At 50.3% G+C, this 23,368-nt stretch overlaps 1 protein-coding gene across 1 annotated transcript; it reads right to left on the bottom strand.

Annotated features, from left to right (window-relative positions):
• Positions 1 to 9,302: 9,302 nt before the first annotated feature.
• On the bottom strand, positions 9,303 to 23,178 carry TGM1 (transglutaminase 1). The gene is made up of 15 exons (XM_077127095.1): positions 23,077 to 23,178; positions 22,064 to 22,411; positions 21,727 to 21,915; positions 20,498 to 20,746; positions 20,027 to 20,145; positions 19,792 to 19,899; positions 19,247 to 19,421; positions 18,761 to 18,899; positions 18,558 to 18,661; positions 16,271 to 16,359; positions 15,690 to 15,843; positions 15,319 to 15,600; positions 15,037 to 15,197; positions 14,548 to 14,684; positions 9,303 to 9,706 (listed from the first exon to the last, which is right to left on the bottom strand). Exons 2-15 carry the CDS (start codon positions 22,401 to 22,403, stop codon positions 9,484 to 9,486), a joined length of 2,469 nt encoding a protein of 822 aa, XP_076983210.1. The 5' UTR covers positions 22,404 to 22,411; positions 23,077 to 23,178; the 3' UTR covers positions 9,303 to 9,483.
• Between the last annotated feature and the right edge of the window lie 190 nt (positions 23,179 to 23,368).

Raw genomic sequence — 23,368 nt, 5'->3', positions numbered from 1 at the left:
TTTGAGACTGTTAGCTCTGGATGGCTCTGGATGTGGCACTGTGGGTACGTTTTTTGTGCCTTTCTGTATTTTATGTCTTCTCTGTATCGTGTGGGTTTAAAATAAATGTAAAGTGAAATGGTTATCTTTTTCAAATTTCTGTTGTGCGATTTCTCGCGCCTTCCCGTAATGTGATGGACTGTTTACTTGCCTGTCTCCTTGTCACCCTTCCTGGTGTCTCTCGTCTCCATTAGCAAGCATAGGACCTGGCGCACGATACGTTCTGTAACTGTGCCTTAATTACCAGCCCCGCCGACCTCACAGGACTTCAGTGAGACTACCCTTTCTTTTGGCTAACTCCTCCATTCCCAGAGATAAGTTCCAAGATCTCTGTGTCTACCCCAGATCGACCTTTTGAGCTGATGCACACTCATAGCTGCCCACAGGACATTTGTTGAAGGTCCCAAAGGCACCTCAAATTAGGCATGCGTGAAAGTCTAATGAGCTTCCTTTCTATGTTCTGCCCCTCCTCCTGGATTCTGTTTCTCTGCATGGCGCCCTTGTCCATCCATGAGTGAGAAACCCAGGACATCACCCTAACTCTCCCTTCTAGACTCTCCAACTCTAACCCATCATCAAGTCTAATCAGTTCTATTTCCTTTATGACCTTCAAGCCCACCCCCTTTTTCTTCATTCCTACTGCCTCTGTCTTATTTCAGATCCTCCTGTCTCTTGTCTTGAGAAGTCTCCACCTCCACTCAGCCCTTCTCTAATTTATTTTCCAGGTCACCCTCATTACTAATCTTGTGAGATGAAAAACTGATCACATAATTCCCAGCAGAAAGCTGGGAAGGAAGTCCCACCTCCTAAATACAACAAACTTAGGTCTTCAGCCACATTTCTTGCTCCTTTGCCCTCATTATGGCCCTATCTGCCAGTCCTTATCTATTTGCTTTTTCCAAATAGATCATGTTGTAGAGGTTAAATAAGTTAGTAAATATAGAACACTTGGAACAGTGCCTGGCTCATAGTAAGTGTTATATAAGCACTTACATACTTTAAATGTTTGCATGACTGTCACCCCCATTACATGGAAGCCCCTTGAGGGAAGGGCTTGTTTTGCCCCTTATCACCAGCACCCAATGCAGCACCTAATTCGGGGCAGAAGAAATGAAGGGGAATAAAGGTTCTTCACACTCGAGGAATCCTGGCTTTTGATGCAAAGGTTCCACTTATTTCCTCCCTCATGACCAGCTTTGTATACCAGGGGTCTCAGAAGAACAAAAACAGCTCACCAAAATTCGGACACAATGACAGTAACTACATATTAGCATCAACTGAGAGGGCAACTTCAGTGAATTTTCTTAAAATCGAGATTAAGAACATCCCTTGAATAAAAAATAACTTTATTGTATAAGGGATGATGTAAAAGAAATAATTAGACAATTAAACATAAATGGCACAGAAAATAGGTTTCTCTAGTAGTTTTCTGAGGTAGAGTCTTGTCTTGCATTCTACCCACTACTTCCCCAAACTTCCAAACTCCTTATCACCCTCCAATTCAGTTCATCTTCCATTCAACAAATATAATTGAGTACCTAGCACAAGCCACAGTCTGGGCCAGCCATAAGCGAGATAAGGTTCCTGCCCTCAAGGACCTTTCATTATAGTGGAAGAACTAGAGGCCTAAAATCATAAAAGGTTAACCCTGGAAGAGCAGGGATTATAATGTCCACTCCAAGAGAAGCGAAGGTGATGATCCATATACAGCTTGAGCTATAATAGGGGCTCAACATGGTTTGTTTCTTTCCTTACAGCTGTTTGGAGTACAACATTGCCTTCCAGTTCTTTTCTTTTTGAAGTTTTCAACAATTTGTAAGCTCTAATAAATTTAGAGGAACAGAGTAAAATGAAAAATGTGAAGAAAGTTACAAAGTTTTTAGAAACCTTAAGCTCTCACAAAGCAGTTTTCTCCCAGGTGCTCAAGGAAGAGAGAATGTTGCATTGCTGTTCAGTCTTATTGGAAACTATTTTACAAATGTATCAAGAGCCTTTAACGCTCATTTCCTTTACCCAAGCTTGTAACTTTAGGGGGTTACGTTAAATAAACAAACAAAAAAGAACACCAGTGGGCCACCCTGGCTCAGTAGGCAGAGTTCTCGCCTGCCATGCTGGAGACCCGGGGTCAATTCCCAGTGCTAGTCCGTGCGAAAAAAAAACCTTTATAAGAATAAAAAACAAACAAAAAATGAACCCAAAGATTTATGTGCTTCTTTAAGGATGTTTATAACAGCTTTATTTGTACTAGCAGGAAACTGAGAAAACTTACATTTCCAAGAATGTGAGACAAATAAATCATGTCACATCTGTGAGACAATTTGCTCATTTGTTATTAAAAATGAAATGCAACCCACTGGAGTCTGCTCCATACATGTGAGGATCAGTTAGACTTTGTAAATCATTACCTTTAAATGTGTAATCGATAAACATTTATTGTGCACCTATGTGCTAGGCACTGTTCACATAGGTGCAAACAAAACAAACAAGAGTCTGTTCATTTGAAAAAAAAACAAGATCTCAGTGCTTATGAAGCTTATGTTTTCTAGGGAGGAGACAAATTTAATAAAAAATGAACACACGAATCTTTTTTTAAAAATATTTTTATTGTGAAATCTTCACACATATACAGTCCATACAAGGTGTACAATTAATGGCCCACCATATCATGACATAGCTGCATACTCATCACCATGATCATTTTTTAAATTAATTAAAAAATTTTTTAAACACCAAACAAATGCAAACATTTGTAACTTTTGATCATTCTGTTCTACATATATAATCAGTAATTCACAATATCATCACATAGTTGCATATTCATCATCATGATCATTTCTTGGAACATTTGTATCTATTCAGAAAAAGAAATAAAAAGAAAACAGAAAAAAATTCATACATACCATACCCCCCACCCCTCCCTGTCACTGATCACTAGCAAATCACTCCAAATTTACTTTAACATTTTCCCTCTATTATTCATCTTTATTCCATATGTTTTACTTGTCTGTTATTCCATATGTTTTACTCATCTGTTGATAAGATAGATAAAAGGAGCACCAGACACAAGGTTTTCACAATCACACAGTCACATTGTGAAAGCTATATCATTAGACAATGATAATTGTCAAGAAACATGGCTACTGGAACACAGCTCTACATTTTCAGGCAGTTCCCTCCAGCCTCTCCATTACATCTTGAATAACAAGGTGATATCTACTTAATGCATAAGAATAACCTCCAGGATAACCTCTGGACTCTGTTTGAAATCTCTCAGCCACTGACACAACTCTCATTTCACTCTTCCCCCTTTTGGTCGAGAAGGTTTTCTCAATCCCTTGATGCTGAGTCTCAGCTCATTCCAGGATTTCTGCCCCACGTTGCCAGGAAGGTCCACACCCCTGGGAGTCATGTCCCATGTAGACAGGGGCAGGGTGGTGAGTTTGCTTGTTTTGTCCTCTGGACAGAGGCCACATCTGAGCAACAAAAGAGGTTCTCTTGGGGGTGACTCTTAGGCCTAATTTTAAGTAGGCTTGACCTCTCCTTTGTGGGGTTAAGTTTCATGTGAACAAACCCCAATATTGGGGGACTCAGCCTATTGCTTTGGTTGTCCACACTGCTTGTGAGAATATCAAGAATTCAGCTTGGGGAAGTTGAATTTCCCCCCTTTCTCATCATTCCCCGAAGGGGACTTTGCAAATACTTTTTTATTCACTGTTCAAATCACTCTGGGATTTATCGGGGCATCACTCTGGACAAACCAACAAAATCTCACGTCCTACTCAAGGTTCCATGTACTTATTAAGCTGTCTACATAAATTATATTAGGAAATGCACTAGTCAAAATATACATATTGTACCAAATAAACATTTTTTTGCTTTAGTCCCACACAGAAGTTAAAATTTTAAAATATTAATTACCATCTATTTTCAGCACCCTGCAGTAATGACATTCCTATGTTCTTCCTCACGCAAAAACATGTTTTAAATGTGTACATTTAGTCACTATCATTATACACGCTAGGCATTCCTAGAGTATACCAGCTCAGTCTTTATCATCTATCTTTCTTTCTGATTTCATTTAACACATGCTATGTAGAACACAAAATAAAATGGGGCAGTATGATAAAAAAGAGATTGGGGGACAGAGAAACTAATCAGATTAGATGGTCAGGGAAGGTGTCCCTGAGGAGGTGACATTCCAGCAGAGACTGGCCATGCAGCCTAGGGGAAGAGTGTACACAGCAGAAGGAACAACTGGGATGAAATCTGAAGCCCAGTAGCAGGTTGGTGAGTTTGAAGTGGAGGGATCCAGTGGGCCAGACGGAGATGAGGTCAGAGAGTCCTGCAGGGGCCGGGTAGGGGAGCAGCTAGGTAGGTCAGGGAAGGACTGGATTATCCTAAGGATGATGGAAAAGACTAGGATATTTTAAGCAGGAGAGTCCCAGGATTTGATTTATAATTTTAAGAGATCATTGGCTATGTGACAAGTAGATTATTCGGGGACGGGAGAAGAAACCACTCAGGAGGCTATACAGTTCTGCAGGGAGAGACTGTGGTGGCAGTGTAAAGGGACAAAGTGACAGATTCAGATATATGTTGGAGATAAAGTAGATAAGACTTTCTGATAGATTGAATATTGGGAGGGGTCAGGAATCAGGGGTGCCACAGGTTTTTGGCGTGAGCACTAGGGTCATTGGGGTAACACTGAGATGGGAAAAACTAGGGAAAGAGCAATTTGAGTGGAATTAAGAGCTCCATGGGCCCACATTCAATTTGAGATAGGTTATCAGCTGTGGAACCAGACTACCTGAGCTCCAGTTCTATTCTAGATTGCTGTATGATCTGGGGCACGTTACCTAACCAGCCCCTTTACTTCAGTGTCTTCATCTGTCAAGCAGGTATAATAATTCAGCCAGCCTAATAAGTTTGTTGTGAAGATTAAATGATTATTGTATTTAAGTAGACTAGCACTTATATTCTTATTCATTCAACAATTATTTACTGACCATTTCTAGGTATCAAATTCTGAGAATAAAGCAGAGAAGAAAACAGAAAAAAAAGTCACTGCTCTCATGGAGTTTATATTCTAGATGGGGGAGAGGAGGCAATAAACAAATGCATAGTTAAAGTATATGGTACGTTAGAGAGAGATAAGTGTTATGCAGAAAAATAAAGTTGGGAAAAGTGGTGGTGAGGAGGGAAGTAGGTTGCAATTTAAAATAGAATGGCCAGAAGATGCCTAATTAAGATAATGATATTTGAGGAAAGACTTCCAAGGAGGGGAAGAAGCCAGGCATGTGGCTGCCTGGGGAAGAGTGTGCCACATGGGGGGACAGTGAGTGCAAAAGCCCTGAGATGGAACTGGACCCATTGGCCCAGGGGAGGACTACGTCTTTTATTTTGCAGGGATTGAGGAACCATTGGGGTTTTGAGTGAATCAGTGACGTTATGGATTGAATTGTTTCCCCCAAAAGGGAATGTTCAGTCTTAACCCCAGTCCTGTGAATGTGACCTATTTGGAAATAGGACTTTTGAAGATGTTATTCATTAAGATGAGGCCAAATTGAATTAGGGTGGGCCTTAATCCAACATGACTGGTGTCTTATAAGAAGGGAGAAAAGACACATATGCATGGGAACACCAAGTAACAATGGAAGCAGAGATTCAGAGTTAGACAGCCACAAGAGAAGGTACCAAGATGATTGCCAACAAACCATCAGAAGCTAGGAAGCGGTAAGGAAGGATCATCCCTGCATTAGTCAGGGTTCTCTAGAGAAATAGAACCAACAGGTGATATCTGTAAATGTGAAATTTATAAAGGTGTCTCATGCAATCGTGGGAATGGAAAAGTCCAAAAGCCTAGGGCAGGCTGTGAAGCTGGCAGCTCGATGAAGGGTCTTGACAAACTCCACAGGAGAGGCTTGCTCGCTGCAGAAGCAGTGAAAAAGTCTTCTCTCTCCCTTAAAAAGTTTCAACTGATTAGATTATCTCAGTTGTAGGAGACACGCCCTTAGCTGAGCATAGATGTAATCAGCCACAGCTGCAATCAGCTGACTGATGATTTAATAAACCAGCCTTCTGGTTTATATATCCTTGCAGCAATGGTTAGGCCAGTTCTTGCCTGTCCAGACAACGGGGCATCATCGCCTGGCTAAGCTGACATCAGAACCTAACCATCACACTCCTTTTCCAGGTTTCAGAGGAAACATGGCCTGGTGATACCTTGATTTTAGACTTCTGGCCTCCAGAACCAAGAGACAATAGGTGTGCATTGCATTGAGCCTCCCCATTTGTGGTATTTTGTTACCATAGTCCTAGGAAACTCAAGTGACATGATCTGATGCTTCAAAGTGCTATGCTAACTGCCAAACTGACAGTAGACTGGGAAGGAGGAAGGATGGTGAGAAGGCTGGAGCTTTAATCCAATTGAGAGGATGTTGGCTGGGAGTAGGTGGGGGCAGTTGCAAGTAGAGAGAATTTGATAATAAACAAATGACATGAAGAATTATAAGGAATATTGAGTTGTGACTAAATGTACAAATTTAAAAATGTTTTTGCATGAGGAAGAACAAAGGAATGTCAATACTGCAGGGTGTTGAAAATAGATGGTAATTACATATTTTAAAATTTTAACTTATGGGTGAGACTAAAGCAAAAAATATTTATTTGGTACAAAATTTATATTTTATCTAGTGCATTTCCTAATATAACTTATGTGGACAGCTTAATTGAACACCATAAGTACATGGAACCTTAAATAGGACATGAGATTTTGTAGGTTTGTCCAGAGTGATGCCCTGATAAATTCCTTAAGGATTTGAACAGTGAATAAAAAGGATTTGCAAAGTCCCCTTGGGGGAATGGTGTGAAAGGGGGAAAATTCAACTTCCCCAAGTGGAGAATTCTTGATATTCTCATAAGCAGTGGGGACAACCAAAGCAATAGGCTGAGCCCCCAGTCTTGGGGTTTATTCATATGATTCATATGAAACTTAACCCTGCAAAGGATAGGCTAAGCCTACTTAAAATTAGGCCTAAGATCACCCCCAAGAGAACCTCTTTTATTGCTCAGATGTGGCCTCTCTCAGCCAATACGACAACCAAACCCACTGCCCTCCCTCTCTCTACTTGGGACATGACTCCCAGGGGTGTGGACCTTTCTGGCAATGTGGGACAGAAATCCTAGAATGAGCTGGGACTCAGTATCAAGGGATTGAGAAAACCTTCTCGACCAAAAGGGGCAAGAGCGAAATGAGACAAAATAAAGTGTTAATGGCTGACAGATTTCAAACAGAGTCAAGAGATTATCCTGGAGGTTATTCTTACACATTAAATAGATAACATCTTTTTAGTTAAGGTGTAACAGAGAGACTGGAGGGAACTGCCTGAAAATGTAGAGCTGTATTCCAGTAGCCATGTTTCTTGAAGATGATTGTAGAATGATATAGCTTTCGCAGTGTGACTGTGTGATTTTGAAACCTTCTATCTGATGCTCCTTTTATCTACCTTCTCGACAGATGAGTAAAACATATGGAATAAAAATAAATAATAGGGGGAACAAATGTTAAATTTAGTAGATTGAAATGCTAGTGATCAATGCAAGGGAGGGGTAAGGGGTATGGTATGTATGAATTTTTTTCTGTTTTCTTTTTATTTCTTTTTCTGAATTGATGCAAATGTTCAAAGAAATGATCATGATGACGAATATACAACTATGTGATGATATTTTGAATTACTGATTATATATGTAGAATGGAATGATCATATGGTAAGAATATTTGTGTTTGTTATGTTTAAAAAAATTTTTTTTAAAAGAATATCAAGTGGCAATGTGTGTTATGGAGGAAAATAAAGCACAGAAGAGGGATAAGAAATGTGTGGGGTGTTGCAATTTAAAGTAGATGGGAAAGTGATACTTAAGGAGAGACTTTAGAGGAGGTAGGAACGGAGCCACAGACACTGCTGGGGGAGGGACTTGCCTGTGGAGGACACAGCTGACCATAGTTGTGAAGCGGGAGGTCCAGGGAACATGAGGGCTGACGGCTCTAGATGCTACATGAAGAGTAGACTCTAAAAGGACAAGGGTGGAAGCAGGAAGAATAATCCAGGTGGGAAATGGCAGCAGCTCTGGCAGGGTGGGAGTGGTTGAGGCAATGAGTAGTGGTCAGATTCTGGACAGATATGGATGGAAGATGGAGCCAGCAGATTGGATATGAGAAATGCCTCCAAGTTGTGGGGACCTAGAAATGGAGAAATGGAGTTGCCACTGACTGAGATGGGGGAGGTTACAAGAGTTTGATTTTGGACCTGTTACACTTGGGGGTCAATGAGACATCCAGTAGAGATGTGGAGAAGGCAGTGGATATTCAAGTTAGATACACAAGGCAATGGACTGGGCTGGACATATAATTTTGGGAGTCAGTGGTCCTTTCAACCATGGAACCAGATGAGCTCACCTAGGCAGACTGCGGCTGGATAAGAGAGAGATGAAGATCAAGCCGTATGGTGCTCCAACACCCCAAGTTTGAACAGGAAAGGAGGTGACAGCCACGGACAATGAGATTCAGGAGGACCAGGAGAGCAGTGGCCAGGAAGTCTAGACACTAGCCAGTCATTTAAAAATGATGCTTTTAGGGCAGGCAATGGTGGTGCGGTGGCGGAATTCTTGCCTGCCATGCTGGAGACCAGGGTTCGATTCCCGGAGCCGCCCATGCCAAAAAATAAAAGTAAAAATGATGCTTTCAAAGACATATTTAATGCTGTAGGAAAATGCTCACCACAGGTTAAGGGCAGGGTGGGGTGGGGTGGGGAAGACAGCAGCGTGTGAAACACAAGGCTAACAAGTATTTTCTCTAATGGCACTGGTTAAGGGTTATTTTTCTTTTCTTCTTTACAATTTTCTGTATTTTCATTTTCACCATTGAACATATAGTATTACTTTTGTAAAAATTCTTAGGCAAGGATATTTGCAAATAAACACTGGAAGATGGCTTGGCTACTCCAGCTTATTTCTGCCATGGGCACAAGCCTACAAAGGGAATTTGGGTAGTTCCCTTCCACGGTGGGTGCCACAGAAGGGGGACGGGTGCAGGGGTGCTTTGGGCAGCACCAGACCCAGGCGTGCTGGAGACTGGCCTATTTCAGGACCTGCCAGCCATGTGTCTCAGAACCAGGGGTGTCAAAAATGCCACGTCCATCCCCAGGACAGACTATGAGCCCACACTCCTTGGCATGGCCTGACAGATGGACAGAAGAACAACTTCATTAAAAAAAAAACCAGTTTATTAGCATCTGTGTCACCAAGTGCAAGTGAAGGTTGGTTCCCTTCCCGGCTGGTCTGGCCTCCCCCTACCTGGAGCCCCAGGGGAGCCACGCTGCGGTGGGCCCTGCCTCAGGGCAGTGTCCTCATTCATCTGACTGCAGTCCCATTGCTCCAGGCCCAGAGCTAAGCCCCACCTCGAGATGTCATAGGGATGGTCTCCCCTGAGCGACTGTCACCTCCAGGGTCTGAGAAGACACCCCCGGCAGCTGGGGCCACATCCACCTGGATGACGCCGTGCACCTGGGAAAGCTGGGGGCTGTCCAAGCTGGCGATGAGCTGGCGGGGGCCGGGCCGCACAGGCAGGAACGTCTGGCGCAGCGTCACCGTCTCGTGGCCGCCGATGTCCCTGTAAGCAGAGACAGGAGCTTGGGCATGGAGTGACTTGGGGGAGGGCACAGGATCCGACCTGGGAGGTACCCAGGAGGGAGGGAGCAGGAGGTGGAGCCATTCAGGCATTTTGAGGCTCAGTTGGAACCTCCACGCCCAGGCAAAGTCTGAACCCAGGGCTGCCTCTAAATATCCAGATCAGCCGCCTGAGCTGGGAGTCTCCTTGGCATCCGGAACTCCTCCTACATCTGCCTGGGTAACATAGTATTGCCAAATACTTTCCATTTTGCTAACAAAGAAAGCTTAAGACATTCAATTATCTTCTATTACAAGCATATTGTGATGGAAGAGAGCGTTTAAGTACACCCAAATATTGGAAGGATGCTATCTCAGAAAAAGAAAAAAAAATCCTTCCCAAGAATGGACAGTTAGCAATTTTAAATTGACATACACTTGCCTGCAGACACACACACACACACACACACACACACACACACACACACACACACACACAGGGTCTTTATTATCCCCCTTCTTGTGGATCTCTGAAAATCTCTTCCCAGACCATTCATCTGGGAATCACGATTCCACTACCCTTCTAACTGTCCTCCTTGCCTGCCATCTCATTTTCCAATCTGTTCTCCTAACCACTCAACAAGAGAACTAAATGCTACAAGAGCTTGGAGTCCTTGGTGCTAAAGGAATGAGATCCCAGCTCCCCAACCTGATACTGGCTCACGAGTGACTCAGCCCCTGCCTGCACTCATCATCCCCTCCCACTGCTCTCACCGACCAGCCCCATAAACTCTCTTCCCCTCCTCCAGCTCGCCTCCATTCTCATGCTCTGCAATCTTGCCTTGTGCGGATTATGCTCCCAGCATTCCCTCCTTACCCTGGGCTGCCTGGTAAAAGCATCCAGGGCCTACTCGTCCATCCCCTCAGTAAGACCTGTGAGTACTGCCTGACCTCAAGAAAACAGATCTCATCCTTCTCTGAGCTCCTCCAGCAACCTGCACATTGCACTTAAAAACCCCGAACAGGATTGCATTTCTCTCTCACCTGCTCATGCCCCCATCTCCTGTTATCATCTGTCCTTTCTTGTCTCTGCCCAAATCCTTACCTCCAGCCCCCAACTCAACCCAAGCCTGCCTTGGGAACCCTGTCTGGAGCCATCAGACCCTGGGCAGACCCTGCAGTTCTCCAAGGGAACAGGCCAACACCCCTAATTTCGGAGACAGGCTCTTCTTGGAACGTGGCATCTGGCTCAGAGTCTGTTTTTGAACTGCTTCCCTGGACCGCTCCAGGCTCCTTCTACTACCTGTTTGCTGTGTGGTTGAGGACAAGTTACCTAACCTCTTTGAGCCTCACTTTCTCGTCCCCAAAAATGTAAAATGAAGGGTGGGATCAGACCCTTGAGCACCATGAAGGAGGGAAGCAGGGGTAGATGAGAGCCTTTGCACTAAAATAAAATGCTATGTTATGATAGGAAGTTTATACATAAAGATTATAACTTAACAGATACTCTGTTAAGTTATAAACTCATAAATTTGAGTTTTTAATTTGTGTGCACTTTTCCATAGATATAATGTTAAATGTTGTTTAGGCCCAAACCAGCCTTCAAAAGTCATTTAACCTATTTAAGATAAATTAATGGTGGTTTGGGTCTAACCAGTTAAGTCAAGTTAGTTAAGCATTGACGTTAAGTTACTTAAGTATTTAACCCATATTATAATTGAACCGTCATATTTTAGAACCTAACCTTTATATATAATATTACTGCCAAGAGAATTGCTTTCCAGGTTCCAAACAGGAATGGCAAGATCTTTCCCTGCCACTGTCTTAGTACCAGGGGAGACCTTTGCCACACCGTTTGTGACAGTGAGCCGAGTACAATTCAGCTGTGATGGCCCAAGTCTGCCTGAAACTGAAGTCATGAAACCAATTCTCTGACAAATGACACCAGAATTTAGACATTCAAATGAGTGCTGTTCCTCAGTCATGAATTTGTTTGAACTGTGCTGCCAGTGTTTGAAACTTTAAAAAATAAATTCCTCTTGGATTTTTCTTTCAGACCCCCTGTGAAAACCACACACACACTGCGCTGGTTTGAAATGATGTATGTACCCTAGAAAAGCCATGTTTTTATCCTAATCCCATTTTGTAAAAGCAGCCGTTTCTTCTAATCCCTATTCAGTATTGTATGTTTGAAGCTGTATTTAGATCATCTCCCTGGAGATGTGATTTAATCAAGAGTGGTTGTTAAAATGGATTAGGTGGAGGCGTGTCTCCACCCATTTGGGTGGGTCTTGATTAGTTTACTGGAATCCTATAAAACAGGAAACATTTTGGAGAAAGAGAGATTCGGAGAGAGCAGAGAATGCTGCAGCACCATGAAGCAGAGTCCACTAGCCAGCGACCTTTGGAGATGAGGAAGGAAAACACCTCCTGGGGAGCTTCATGAAACCGGAAGCCAGGAGAGAAAGCTAGCAGGTAATGCCATGTTCGCCATGTGCCCTCCCACTTGAGAGAGAAACCGTGACTGTGTTGGCCACGTGCCTTCTCACTTGAGAGAGAAACCCTGAACTTCATCAGCCTTCTTAAACCAAGGTATCTTTCCCTGGAAGCCTTAGATTGGACATTTCTACAGACTTGCTTTAATTCAATCATTTTCTCAGCCTTAGAACGGTAAACTAGCAACTTACTAAATTCCCCCCTTTTAAAAGCCATTCCGTTTCTGGTATATTGCATTCCTGCAGCTTGCAAACTAGAACACATACACAGTCACCTGCACAGTCAGTCAGCCCGTTCCTTCTTTACAGTCGCTTCAGTTTTCATTGAAAAGGTCATCATTGCCTGATGTCCTCACTTAACCTCAATTGGTCTCAGTTATAAATGACCACAGGCTGTTTCCCTAAAGGCAAAGCCACCCCTCAAGAAGGGAGGTTGGCCACTGTAAGGACATTCTACAGAGTATGATTCAGGCCCCGGAGGAGATTCCCAGGCAGGGTCTGGAAGAGACTTCCGGCCTCCCATAGTGGCTGCCTTGGTGGTGACAACAGCTGTTGGGAGGAGGAAGTTCTGGAAGGTTTATTAAGTGGCCAGGTACCTGCTTGGGTGGCACCTCTTGTGGTATAATGGGATTCCATTCCACAGCCTTTGATGTACAAACGAGAGGCAAAGAAACACCCATCTTGGAACCGAATATTCCAAACAAGAGTAAACCATCCTGGAGGACCAACTGAGGAGCCATAGAAAGTCCAAGGAGGAGCTAGCTGCTTTGGGAATCTCAAATGGAAAAAGACTCATGCAACCCCATGGCTGGAGAGAGGGGCTGGGACTCCCAAAGCACAGCTCAGTGTCCTTTCCTTACCCCCAAGTGAGGGCGAGAATCCGGGGCTCCTAGAACAAGGGGGTCCTAGAATGGGGGAATCCTCCTTCCATCATCTAGCAGGGTGGGTTATCTGGGAGTCTCGAGCTCCACTCTAAGCTGCTAGAGACCCTTGCAGAGTGGCAAGAGAAAAATGGCTCCTTTGTGATAGATAATGCCAAAGGACCACGATAGCCACTTTCTCAGCTTTGGCCTGATGGGGAAGGAAGCAGCTACCACCAGCTGGAGACTGTTGGCGTGTGCATATGTGCAGGTGTGTGTATGTGTGTGGGGTGGACAGAGGAAATGGGGAGGGTGGGCAGGGATCCTCTGTTTCTCCCCACCCATACCCTCCACTCAGGCTAGAGCTTTCCCTCCAGGACTTTCTGTCCAAAGAGGAAAACACCTACTCCTGGCCTCAGAAAGCTGATCTAAATGGTCAGCCTCTGGCCTTCTCTACTTTCTCTCTGTGCTTTTTCTTGCAGAGGGTCATGGTGGTTTATGTGAGTCTGTCAGAGAGGATAATCACAGGCCATTGGGCACAGCGCCTCCTGGGCTGAGCTTCAGGCACAGGCAGGCTGGGTGGTGGCCCGAGGCACAGAGGCTTGTCCCTGGGCCCTGAGGACCTGTCTTATATTGCACAGACAGAAGCATCTCTTCACTTAGTTTCCCCTTCCCTGGGATCCAACTCCTTCACACCATGCTCTTCTCTACCCAGGAGAGTACACAACCTGTCCTCTACACAACCGACAGCGCAATGATATGGCACAAAGCAAACAAAGAACTCAGGAGTCTGTGCATGGGACATCCACAATGAGGAGATCAGAGCCTGCCCCTCACGCTGTGAGACTCTGGGAGACCCTGGGCACAGCACCCCCATCTTAGAGTGGGGGTGGTGATGCACATAACAACTACCGAGGTCCCGCTCACCTGTGCCAAGCACTACTAAAGGCTTCCACCTCACAAGTGCTCAGCACAGCTCCAGGAGGCAGGCGTTCTGCTCACCCCCACTTCACAGGAGAGAAACTCAGCCTTACAGAAGAAAAGTCACTTGCCCACGGGAACCCAGCCGTGAATGATGGAGCTGGGACTCAAACCCAAGCCTTTTTGGTTCCCTGGCTTTGCTATGAAGTTGGCGATGCTTGATGCTTTAAGGGGCATTTGTGATCTCCAAATGAGATAATGTTCCTGGAAGCGCCTTGTCAACTCTTGAGTGCTGGGTGAGTGTTAGTGACGAGATCCTACGTAAAAGTCTGAGCTCCCTAACGGGATGGTGCGGCAGGGCGGGGACGGCGAGCCCGGCACTAGACACAGCAGTTCTCCTTGAACTCTGGTCAGAATGGACTCAGTCAGGAAGGAGGCATTGAGGGCTGATCCCAAGCTCCCTTGTTGGGTCCACACAGAACAAACCTGTTCTGAGCCAGAAAGGAAGACAAGCTGGGGCCAGGAGCAGCTTGGACAGGCAGCGGAGATGGGCGAGAGGCCAGACTCACCCAACATTGAGGATCTTGGGTCTCTGCAAGCCGGAGCCCTCGAGCCGGAAGACGACATTGGTGAGGGTGACAGGCAGGGGGTTCTTGAACACGATCTGTACTTCACACTCTTGGCCAACGACTGCCGCTCCCAATAACTGGGAGAGAAGAAGAGACCCGCCCCCCATGTCAGAGACCCTGGCCTAATACGTGGGGCCCTGACCGCACCAGGCGGGGAAAACTCTTAGGACTCAAAACCTTCCCCTGAGGTTTCTGCTACTGAGAGAAGGTTTGATCTGCTCCCCAGAGCCAGGGAGAAAACTCCAACCCAGTCCCCAAGCAAGGCCACCATGGGATCAAGGATAAAGACCCCACTTTATAGATGAGGAAACAGGCCCAGGAGCCTGGAACCAGTTGGTGACTTTCCTTGCCTCTCCTGGTTCGGCTCCCTCTCTCCTTTGGTTTCCCGTGGCCCCGACCACCCTCACCACCCCAGCGAGCAGCGCTCACAGTGAGGGAGAGGTCTGGAGTGCGCAGACGGAAGGTATGCTGCTTGGCCAGCACCTGCCCGTTCTCCTTGACGTGGCCTGAGACGTTGAGCAGCATGGCCCCCTGGTCCACGAGGTGGGGCTGGTATTCCTTGTAGGTCACGGGCATGGTCACGCGCTCCGCTGAGGAGAGATGTGGTGTCACCGAGGATGCTTCCCTGCCCCTGCTCCTGGGGGCTCTCCCTGGGCACAGCCCCGGGGCTCCCGGCCACCCAGGGGGCAGGCCCGGGGCTGGAGCACTCACAGGCGCCTGCAGCCAGTGCCACCTCCTTCTTGCTCTCCTTGAAGACCGGCCCGGTGACGCCGGTGTAGAAGGTCACCGAGAGGTAGAGGTGCAGCTTCACGGTGCGGCTGCTGCTGCTGCGGTTGGACAGCACCACGGAGACCATCAGGTCCTGCCCTGTCACCGCGTCCTGGGCCTCCACCTGCACGGTCACGTCCTCAGCCGCGTCCCGGGTGGCGTACACGTTGGGTTTGCTGCCATGGGCAGCGGCTGTCTCCACCGCCTTCCTCTCTGCCTCTGAGCCTGGGGGGTGAGGGTTGAGGGTGAGGTGATGGCTGCTGCCAGGCGTGGGCAGTGCACGGGGGCAGCGTGCGGTCGGCAGGGGCGGGTACCTTCAGGGTGCTTGTACACGTGGGTGATGTCCTCACGTCTGTTGGAGCCGATGGCCTTCGTGATGATGAGCGAGCCTATGGCCTTCTCCTCTACATACACGATCTTGAAGCTGCCGTCGTCCTGCCGCTGCCAGTATACCTTGTCGCTGTTCACCTGGTGGGGGATCGGCGGGGTGGGTGTGAGCCAGGGGTAGGCAAGCCAGAGGGGCTGGGGCTGGGCCCCCCCACAATCCCAGGGGCCACGGGGTGGGGGGCCTCCCAGCAAAGGCCGACTGGGAGACCTTCCAAGATGAGCCAGGCAAGGCCAGAGAGCGGGCAAGAAGCTGGTCTGGGAGGCTCCCTGCAGCAGATTTGGGCTTTAATAACTGTAATCTTTCATGCTCGCTCGCTGGGTTTACGATGTATAAAGCAGTCTCATACCCATTATCTCTTTTGATCCTGAGTACAAGGAGCGAGGCAGCCATTATTATCCCCTTTTCACGCTGGGGAAACTAAGACTCATAGAATGAGTGACTGGCCCATAGTCACAGAGCTAAGCAGGCAGTGGGGAAGGCAGGGCCAGAGGGGAGCCCCACCCTCACCTCAGCAAAAATGAAGGGCGTGTCGTACTTCATATAGACCAGGCCATTCTTGATGGACTCCACGGAGCAGGGGCCACAGCAGAAGATGCCTGGGCAGTGGGGGCAGGCAGAGCTGAGAGCCACAGAGGCACATGGGACCCTCAGGTTCTGGGGAGAGGCCCACTTGGGGCCCGGTCCCCCACCTCCCGCCCAGACAGGCCCAGCGCCCACTGCCCAGTGGCCTGCGAAACAAGGCCACCAGCTCTCAGCCAAACGCTGCCAGCCAGTCCAACCCAGATGGGGAAAACAAAGAAGAGAGCAGCTCCATTTGGCTCTCAGTCAGCCGTCCTCAGCCCGGGGTAGGGGTGGCGACAAGTGTGTGAACAAGCCTGCCTTGACATGTCACCAGCACGTTCTGCCTTGACAGGCTGAGTGAGGCTGGATGTCCACTGCCTGTGGGTCTGTGAATCCCAGAAGATAGGACCCCACTCCTTATCTGGACCAACCCAGGGCCCACGGGCAGGCGATGACACCTCCACCACTACTCCAGAGAGATCTCCTACAATCCCTCTGCTCTGCAGCAACTGCGTGTCCTCTCTACAGGTAGGTGGGAGAGGAGCTGGTGGGAAATAGGTCCTGTCCTTCCCCTGCTCTGGAGGCCTCCCTAGAGGAGATGGGCTGGCAACAGGAGGACAGAGCAGGAAGTGAGAACTTTCCATAGGAAAGAATCTTAGGCATCACATAATGCTATACCCTCCTTTGAGGGAGGGGGGGAAACAGGCTCAGGAAGGCCAAGTAGATGCCAGGATCTCAGCACTGCACAGCTGGATATAGAGAGAATGGAAGGAGCTGATGTTTACTGAGTAGCTGGCATACTCCAGGCACGCTGCTAAGGCCCTCTGAGATACTTCTCATGTGATTCTCCTGACCATCCGGTAGATATATATTATCCCCAGATTACACACAACACCACCAAATGGGTCTTTCCCTGGAGTCCCCTGCCCTCCAGGGCTTTGCCTCACTGAGCCTCAGTTTCCCCCTCTCTAAAAGGAGGGCATAGCCTGGGTCTGGCTGACCCTGGAGTCCCCTGCCCTCCAGGGTCCTGGGCCAGGGTGTTTCAGCACCACAGAATTACACAACTTAGGGGTGACTGCACCCATAAATGATCATGAGGAGGGGTCTGGCTGCAGACCAGAGCAGGAACGTTGGCTCGGTGAGGGCGAAGTGACCCTGGTGGGGAAGGAAGAGCCGGGAAGGAAGGTAGCAGGAGGGCAGGCCCGGCTGCTTGCAGTTGGAGTACTGAGGTGGGAGGGGGCTGGGGAACTGTTTGAGAACAGGATGTACATGAGAATTCAGTTCTGCAGGCAGAAACATGCCTGTGTGAACACAGAACGGAGACCGGGAGGTTATGTCAACAATGATCACATCTTAGGGTTGAGTGAAAGGGGCTATTTTCTTCTTCAAACCCATCTGAGCCTGTGATTTTTCTATGCTGCACATATGACTCATGGTGAGTGCTGGGACAGACCAGAGAGGAACATGGTGAAAGCGGGAGAGAGTGGGGAAAAGGGAGGGAGGGAGTCAGGAGCCAGATTTTCTCTGTTGCTGACCTACTGCTCTGGGCACCACAGAAAGTCCATTTATCTCTGTGGACTTGGTTTCCCATGTGTCCCGGGAGGGGCTTAGAGTGGGTCTCAAACCTGGCTGATCTCCAGAATCACCAGCGGAAACATTAAAAAATGTAGATTCTTAGAATCTGTCCCTAGAAACTGTGATGTGCCAGGATTGGGGTGGGGCCTAGAAATTGACTTTGAAAAAATCAGAAAAAAAAGCACCTGAGCGAGAAAGAACAGGACATTTTATAACTTAGGCTATTCAATGTGCACTTTCTCCCTTCTTCCAAGCATCTATTTCTTCTAACAAGGATTTGCTTTAACTTTAAAGAATACATATAAATAAATGGTCCTTCAGCTACTTGTCTCCAGATAACAGAAGTGAAAAAGAAAGTGGAAGAGTGGATTTGTGGTTGGGAGGACACCATTCACTGAGCATTCTTGAGCTTTTTGATCTGAATATCTTAAAACTACTATAAATACAATAAAACTTAGGCAAATAGTTACATAGAGAAAATAAACTAACGGGTGTGCAGTGATTCCGTTGATAAGCCAGCTTTAGGAACCAGATGGGGTGTGAAGAATTTGGTGCTAAGGCCCAGAGCCACGCTGGCAGTCCAGAGCCTGTTATTCAGGCAGGGGGTCTGGGGAGGGGCCCAGGCTGGGGGCCAGGGGCTGGGAAGAGGCCGGCTCACCACTGCTGGTCTCCTGGGGCGTGGCATCCACAACCTGCCACCCATTGAAGCCCTTCGGTAAATCTGGCCTCTTCATCCAACAGTCATTCCACACATGAAAATTCCTGGGGTGGACACCGAGGGAGGGTGGGTCTGAGCACGCCGCCAAAGGCCCACCCCGGCCCTGCCCAGCCCTCCCCGCCCAGCTCCCGCCCCGGCCTCACCAGACGGAGTCATGGTTCAGGTGCTCGAGCGGCTTCATGTTCTCATCAAAGTAGATGTCCATGGTGAGGGACGTGTCTGTGTCGTGTGCGGAGTTGAAGTTGGTGACTGTGCGGGTGGCCAGACCCAGGCAGCGCAGAACTGCAAAGGAACCGGGGCTGGGGTTCAGAGCCTGGGCACCCGGGGACCCGGGCAGGAGCCAGAGGCAATGGGGTCAGGAATAGCAGGGAAAAAGCTGAGCCGAGCCTGGCATGTCAGGGTCGGGGGTCGCTGGGGTCAGGAAGCCTTGCAGGTCAGGGAGCACCGGGGGTTAGGGGAAGTCAGGCGGCCTGCCTGGCTCGGTGCTGGCCTGTCCCTCCCCCTCCTCTCCCCCAGGCCTCTCTCTGTAGTTAACGCTAATTAACGATAATGAAGGCCAGCCTGCCATCCGCCCCCGCCTGTGCCCTGCACTGTGGCCGCAGCTGCGCCTCGCCCAGCCCCTCCACTACCTGTGGTGGTCACTCCAGCAAAGACCCAGCACTGGCCATAGGGGACGGAATAGCCGGTGCGTAGGTAGCTGAGTAGGATTTCCACGCTGCCAACCCACGCCGACGGGTTGGTGCCCCGGGAGTAATCACCAGACCAGTTCCCAATCAGGACCCCGTTGTCATCCAAGGAGTTCACCTGGCCAGGGCGGGACACACGGGGTGAGGGGGAGGCGGAGGGAGACTCTTGGGATGTGTCATGTGGTCCTCAGCCCAGCCCTTGACCCTGCCACCACCCCTCACCCCCAAATGCCTCAGGATCTAGATCTCACGCTAGGCCCTGCCCACCCCCCCAGATCTGATACAGGAATGTGATTCCTGGGTGTGCCAAGTTTGGGGTTTGGCCGTACATTCCATACGAGCTGGGAAAGGAGCCAGGGCAGGTGGGGTAGGAGGCGGGTGAGGGACAGGGCTGGGGGGTCCGGAGGACTCCAGAAAGGGCAGGAGCAGGCGGCAGGGGTTGCCGCAGGCAGATGCAGAGTAGAACTCAGAGGCAAGAGAGGACTCACCATAGCAGAGACCACTCGGGAGACGCTGACCGGGTCCCCGCGGCCTCCGTAGGGCATCCCGCGCCGGTCCAGGATGTACAGGCAGGCATCCAGCACCCCGTGGTCAAACTGAACAGGGGGAGGGCACAGGGGCTGCAGCCCGCCATGGCCAAGCACAGCCCTAGGCCGGCACCCCCACCCCCACCCCACGCCCCGGCCTCTAGCTCTCTCACGTGCCGGGGCCCAGCCATCGTACCTGGCCGTAGTTCCAGGTCCGCTCGCCGATCTGTGCTTCGGTCCCATAGTATATTCTCCCAGACTCATTGAGCACATACTCCTGCCGCCAGTCCTCGTGCTCCACGTACACGATGTCCTCTGCAGCCCCAGAACACTCATGTCCGAGTCCTTCTGGCCCTCTCCCCAGGCCCCCCACCCCCTGGGCCAGTTCTGCAGGACCACACCCACACAGGGACAGAGGGGCAGCCCCTGGCCCAGTAGGCATGCCCCCAGGAGGGACAGAGACAGTGGAACACATGGAGGACACGGCGGTGACCAGGGCCCCACACCGGGAAAGGCCAGGCGCTGGGAGTGTGGGCTGGGCAGCTTCCTAAGCTGGACCTACGTCCCCTCAGCCAGACCGGGTGAGGCTGGTTTCTCCTGTGGCCAGGCCCCCAGCTTGGTCCTGGGAAAGGCTGCCTCCACTTGTCCTGCCCTCCAGCAGGCTCACCTGAGCACCAGGGGTTGAAGAGGATGTAGATTTCGTTGTGGGCGTCAAAGGGCAACTGGAACTCGCCGGCCTCTGAGTGCGTGCGGACTGTGAACTGGAACTTGCCAATGATGGAGTTGGGGGAGGTGTACACCCGCAGGTGGAGATTCTGCTCATCAGCCTTGGTTACCTGGGCCTTCCAGCCGCCGCTGCCCCCCTTGCCCACCGGGATGATCACGCGAGTGCCTTTGCCCACCTCAGGGTTGTTGCCTAGAATGGGGAGAGGTGGGTGATTAGCTGGTGAAGCTTCCAGGAGGAGACGGCACGGAGCCTGGACCCCTCCCAGCCCCACCCAGCATGTGTGTGTGTCCTGAGTTGAGCCACCACCTTAGTCTGCCCTGTTGCATTCTCTCTGAGAGCAGCTCTGTCCCCACCCGATACTTGCCCATGCACTGGGGCAGAGACCTCATCCAACATCCCAAACCTGTTCCCCTGACACAGCCTGGAGGTGGACGGGGAAGTTACCAGGGCCACTGCCACCCTCTTCCCTGCCTGACTGTCCCAGTGCTGGGGCTGGAGGAGCAGAGCCACTCTGGCTGGGTCCAGATACTGCCACCCAGCATGAAAGGGCTGTCCAGATCCCAAAGGCCAACCCCGACCGCTCCCTGAGGCTGCAGTGTCCAGAGCCCAGGGCCAATACTGGTGGAGGTGGTGGGGGTACCTGGGACATGAGAGGCGGGGGTGGGCAAGGTTAGGCCCTAATCAAAGGGTGTGAGGAGTCACCTGCCTCCAGCAGCTGCATAATCACCAGCCTGGGCAGTCAACGGCCACCAAGCAATGCGGTGAGGGAGGTACCTGCCCTGGGCCAGGGGCTAGAACTACAGAGAAAGAGAGAGACAGAGAGAGAGTCGAGAGAGAACCAGCCACACCCTGGAGAAAGAGCAGATCTAGAAAGAGAGACGCAGGTGCAGCAGTGCTGGAGAAGATGCCAAGGCAGGCACCTTTAGAGGAAATTCTTTGAGACAGATGCTCCCTGGAGGCTTGAGACAGGAGAGCTTACATTCCACAAACTGAGATAAACACCCAGGAACACAAACTCCCACCTGCACCTGTCTTATCTGGCGGAGGTGTGGAGTGGGGTAGGGGAGGAGACAAATGATGTCTCGCCGACCTTAATGCAGGGTGAGGCACCACAGGATCTGGGATCTTCACCCTTCCCTGGCCCCAAGCCCCCTCCAGGCTCTACTGACCGATGATCAGCTCGAGGTTGACACTATCGGAGGACGAATAGGGCCGGGACAGGAAGAGGACTAGGCAGAAGGGCTGCCCACGGCGCACAATCAGCTCGTTGTACTCGAATTCGTCCGTGTGGTGCTCTCGGCGATTCTGGTCTGAACGCGAACTCAGCAAATCGACGCCAGTCACCACCAGCATGCCCTCTGCAAGGCCAGGGCTCCAGTCAGTGAAGCCCCCACTTGGAGCCCAGGCCCCATCCTTCGCTGTCTAGCTCCCTGGGAATGCTAGGGTGTGTCTCAGCCCCACTGAGGCTCTTTGGCTCTCAGCTAAGGTGGATATGCCCAGCCTCACCTCGGATAGTGCCATCTCCCGCTGCATTCACACCGCTGGCCCGGGAGCCAGGCCGGCGGGAGTCTGAGCTCCTGGAGCCAGGCCGGCGGGAGTCCGAGTCCCGGGAGTCAGGTCTTCGACCCCCGGAGCCAGTCCCTCGGCCTCGGTCACTGCGGGCCTCGGGCCCCCAGTCATCATCTGCCCCGCTGCGGCACGAGCAGCAGCTGCAGCAGCGAGCCCAGAAAGAACGGCGGGAGCGCGTGTCTGCCTCCGGCCCCGGCTCTGGCTCTGGAGAAGGGGTGGCAGGGGGCTGCCAAGGGCTCCCGCCCCAGCGGCCAACGTCGGAACGAGGACTGTCCATCACGGGGCCTGTGTGGAAGAGGCAGGGGAGGCGCCATCACACAGTCAGAGAGCAACCCCCGCGACAGCCCACCCGAGACCCTCCATCCAGACAGCTAATTCAATCCCTGATCAAGAGAAAATGATCTAGACTCAGAGATTTCCCAAGCGCCAATTCAGAGGACCCCCTCCCCAAAGACTCTATGGGGAGTCACCCAGAGAGAGAAACTTCTCACACTGCAGAGGAGAGCCTCACAGACACCCACAAACCAAAGGCAGAAAACCAGATACCCTAGTGCAGAAATCCACTCAAGGGCCCATCATAGAAAAAGCTCAGAGTTCCCTACGTGGGCATTGGTCACAGCCCTGCCCCCTCAGCCCCAGCTGACTCCTTTTAGGGGGTCCTAACCAGCCCTTTCGTCTGGTGGTCCACGAGGCCTCTGGGACCGCCCGTTTCTCAGCAGACTTCCCCGCCTCTTCCCCGCAAGGCTTCCCACAAGACATGTGGGCGACGTGGAGTCCTTAGTGTTCCCCACATCGGGTCAGAGCCGGCGGCGGGGCGGCGGGGCTGCGGTGCGCGGCAGGCACAGCAGGTGTGGGAACCTGCGCCCATCCTGGCGCGCGCACTCCCCGCGGCAGCTGCCAGAGCCCCACTTTGCTGGGGCCTGACCACAGGGCCAGTCGGAGTCCCTCACCTGGCGGTGTTGGCGACAGGGGCCGGCCGGCGTGTGACAGGTCAGGACCGACGTGCTGGACGCCGTCGTGCGAGTGGAAGGTGTAGGGCGGGTCGTGAGTGGTTTATGAGGGGGGGAGGGCGGGGCCGTGTTGCTGGGAAGGGGAAGCCCGGTATGGTTGCTCCATCCCATCTTCCTCCCAACTCACCCCCACCCCAAGCTTCCTGGGGCTGGGCCTGGAGATAGGGGCGGGGAGATGGGGCCCTGGCCCACCTCCTTTCCCTTTCGAGGAACCAGAGGATGCAGGAGTGAG

This window comes from Tamandua tetradactyla, chromosome 14, assembly GCF_023851605.1.
Source record: "Tamandua tetradactyla isolate mTamTet1 chromosome 14, mTamTet1.pri, whole genome shotgun sequence".
NCBI lineage: Eukaryota > Metazoa > Chordata > Mammalia > Pilosa > Myrmecophagidae > Tamandua > Tamandua tetradactyla.
This window is presented reverse-complemented; position numbering and strand designations above follow the sequence as displayed.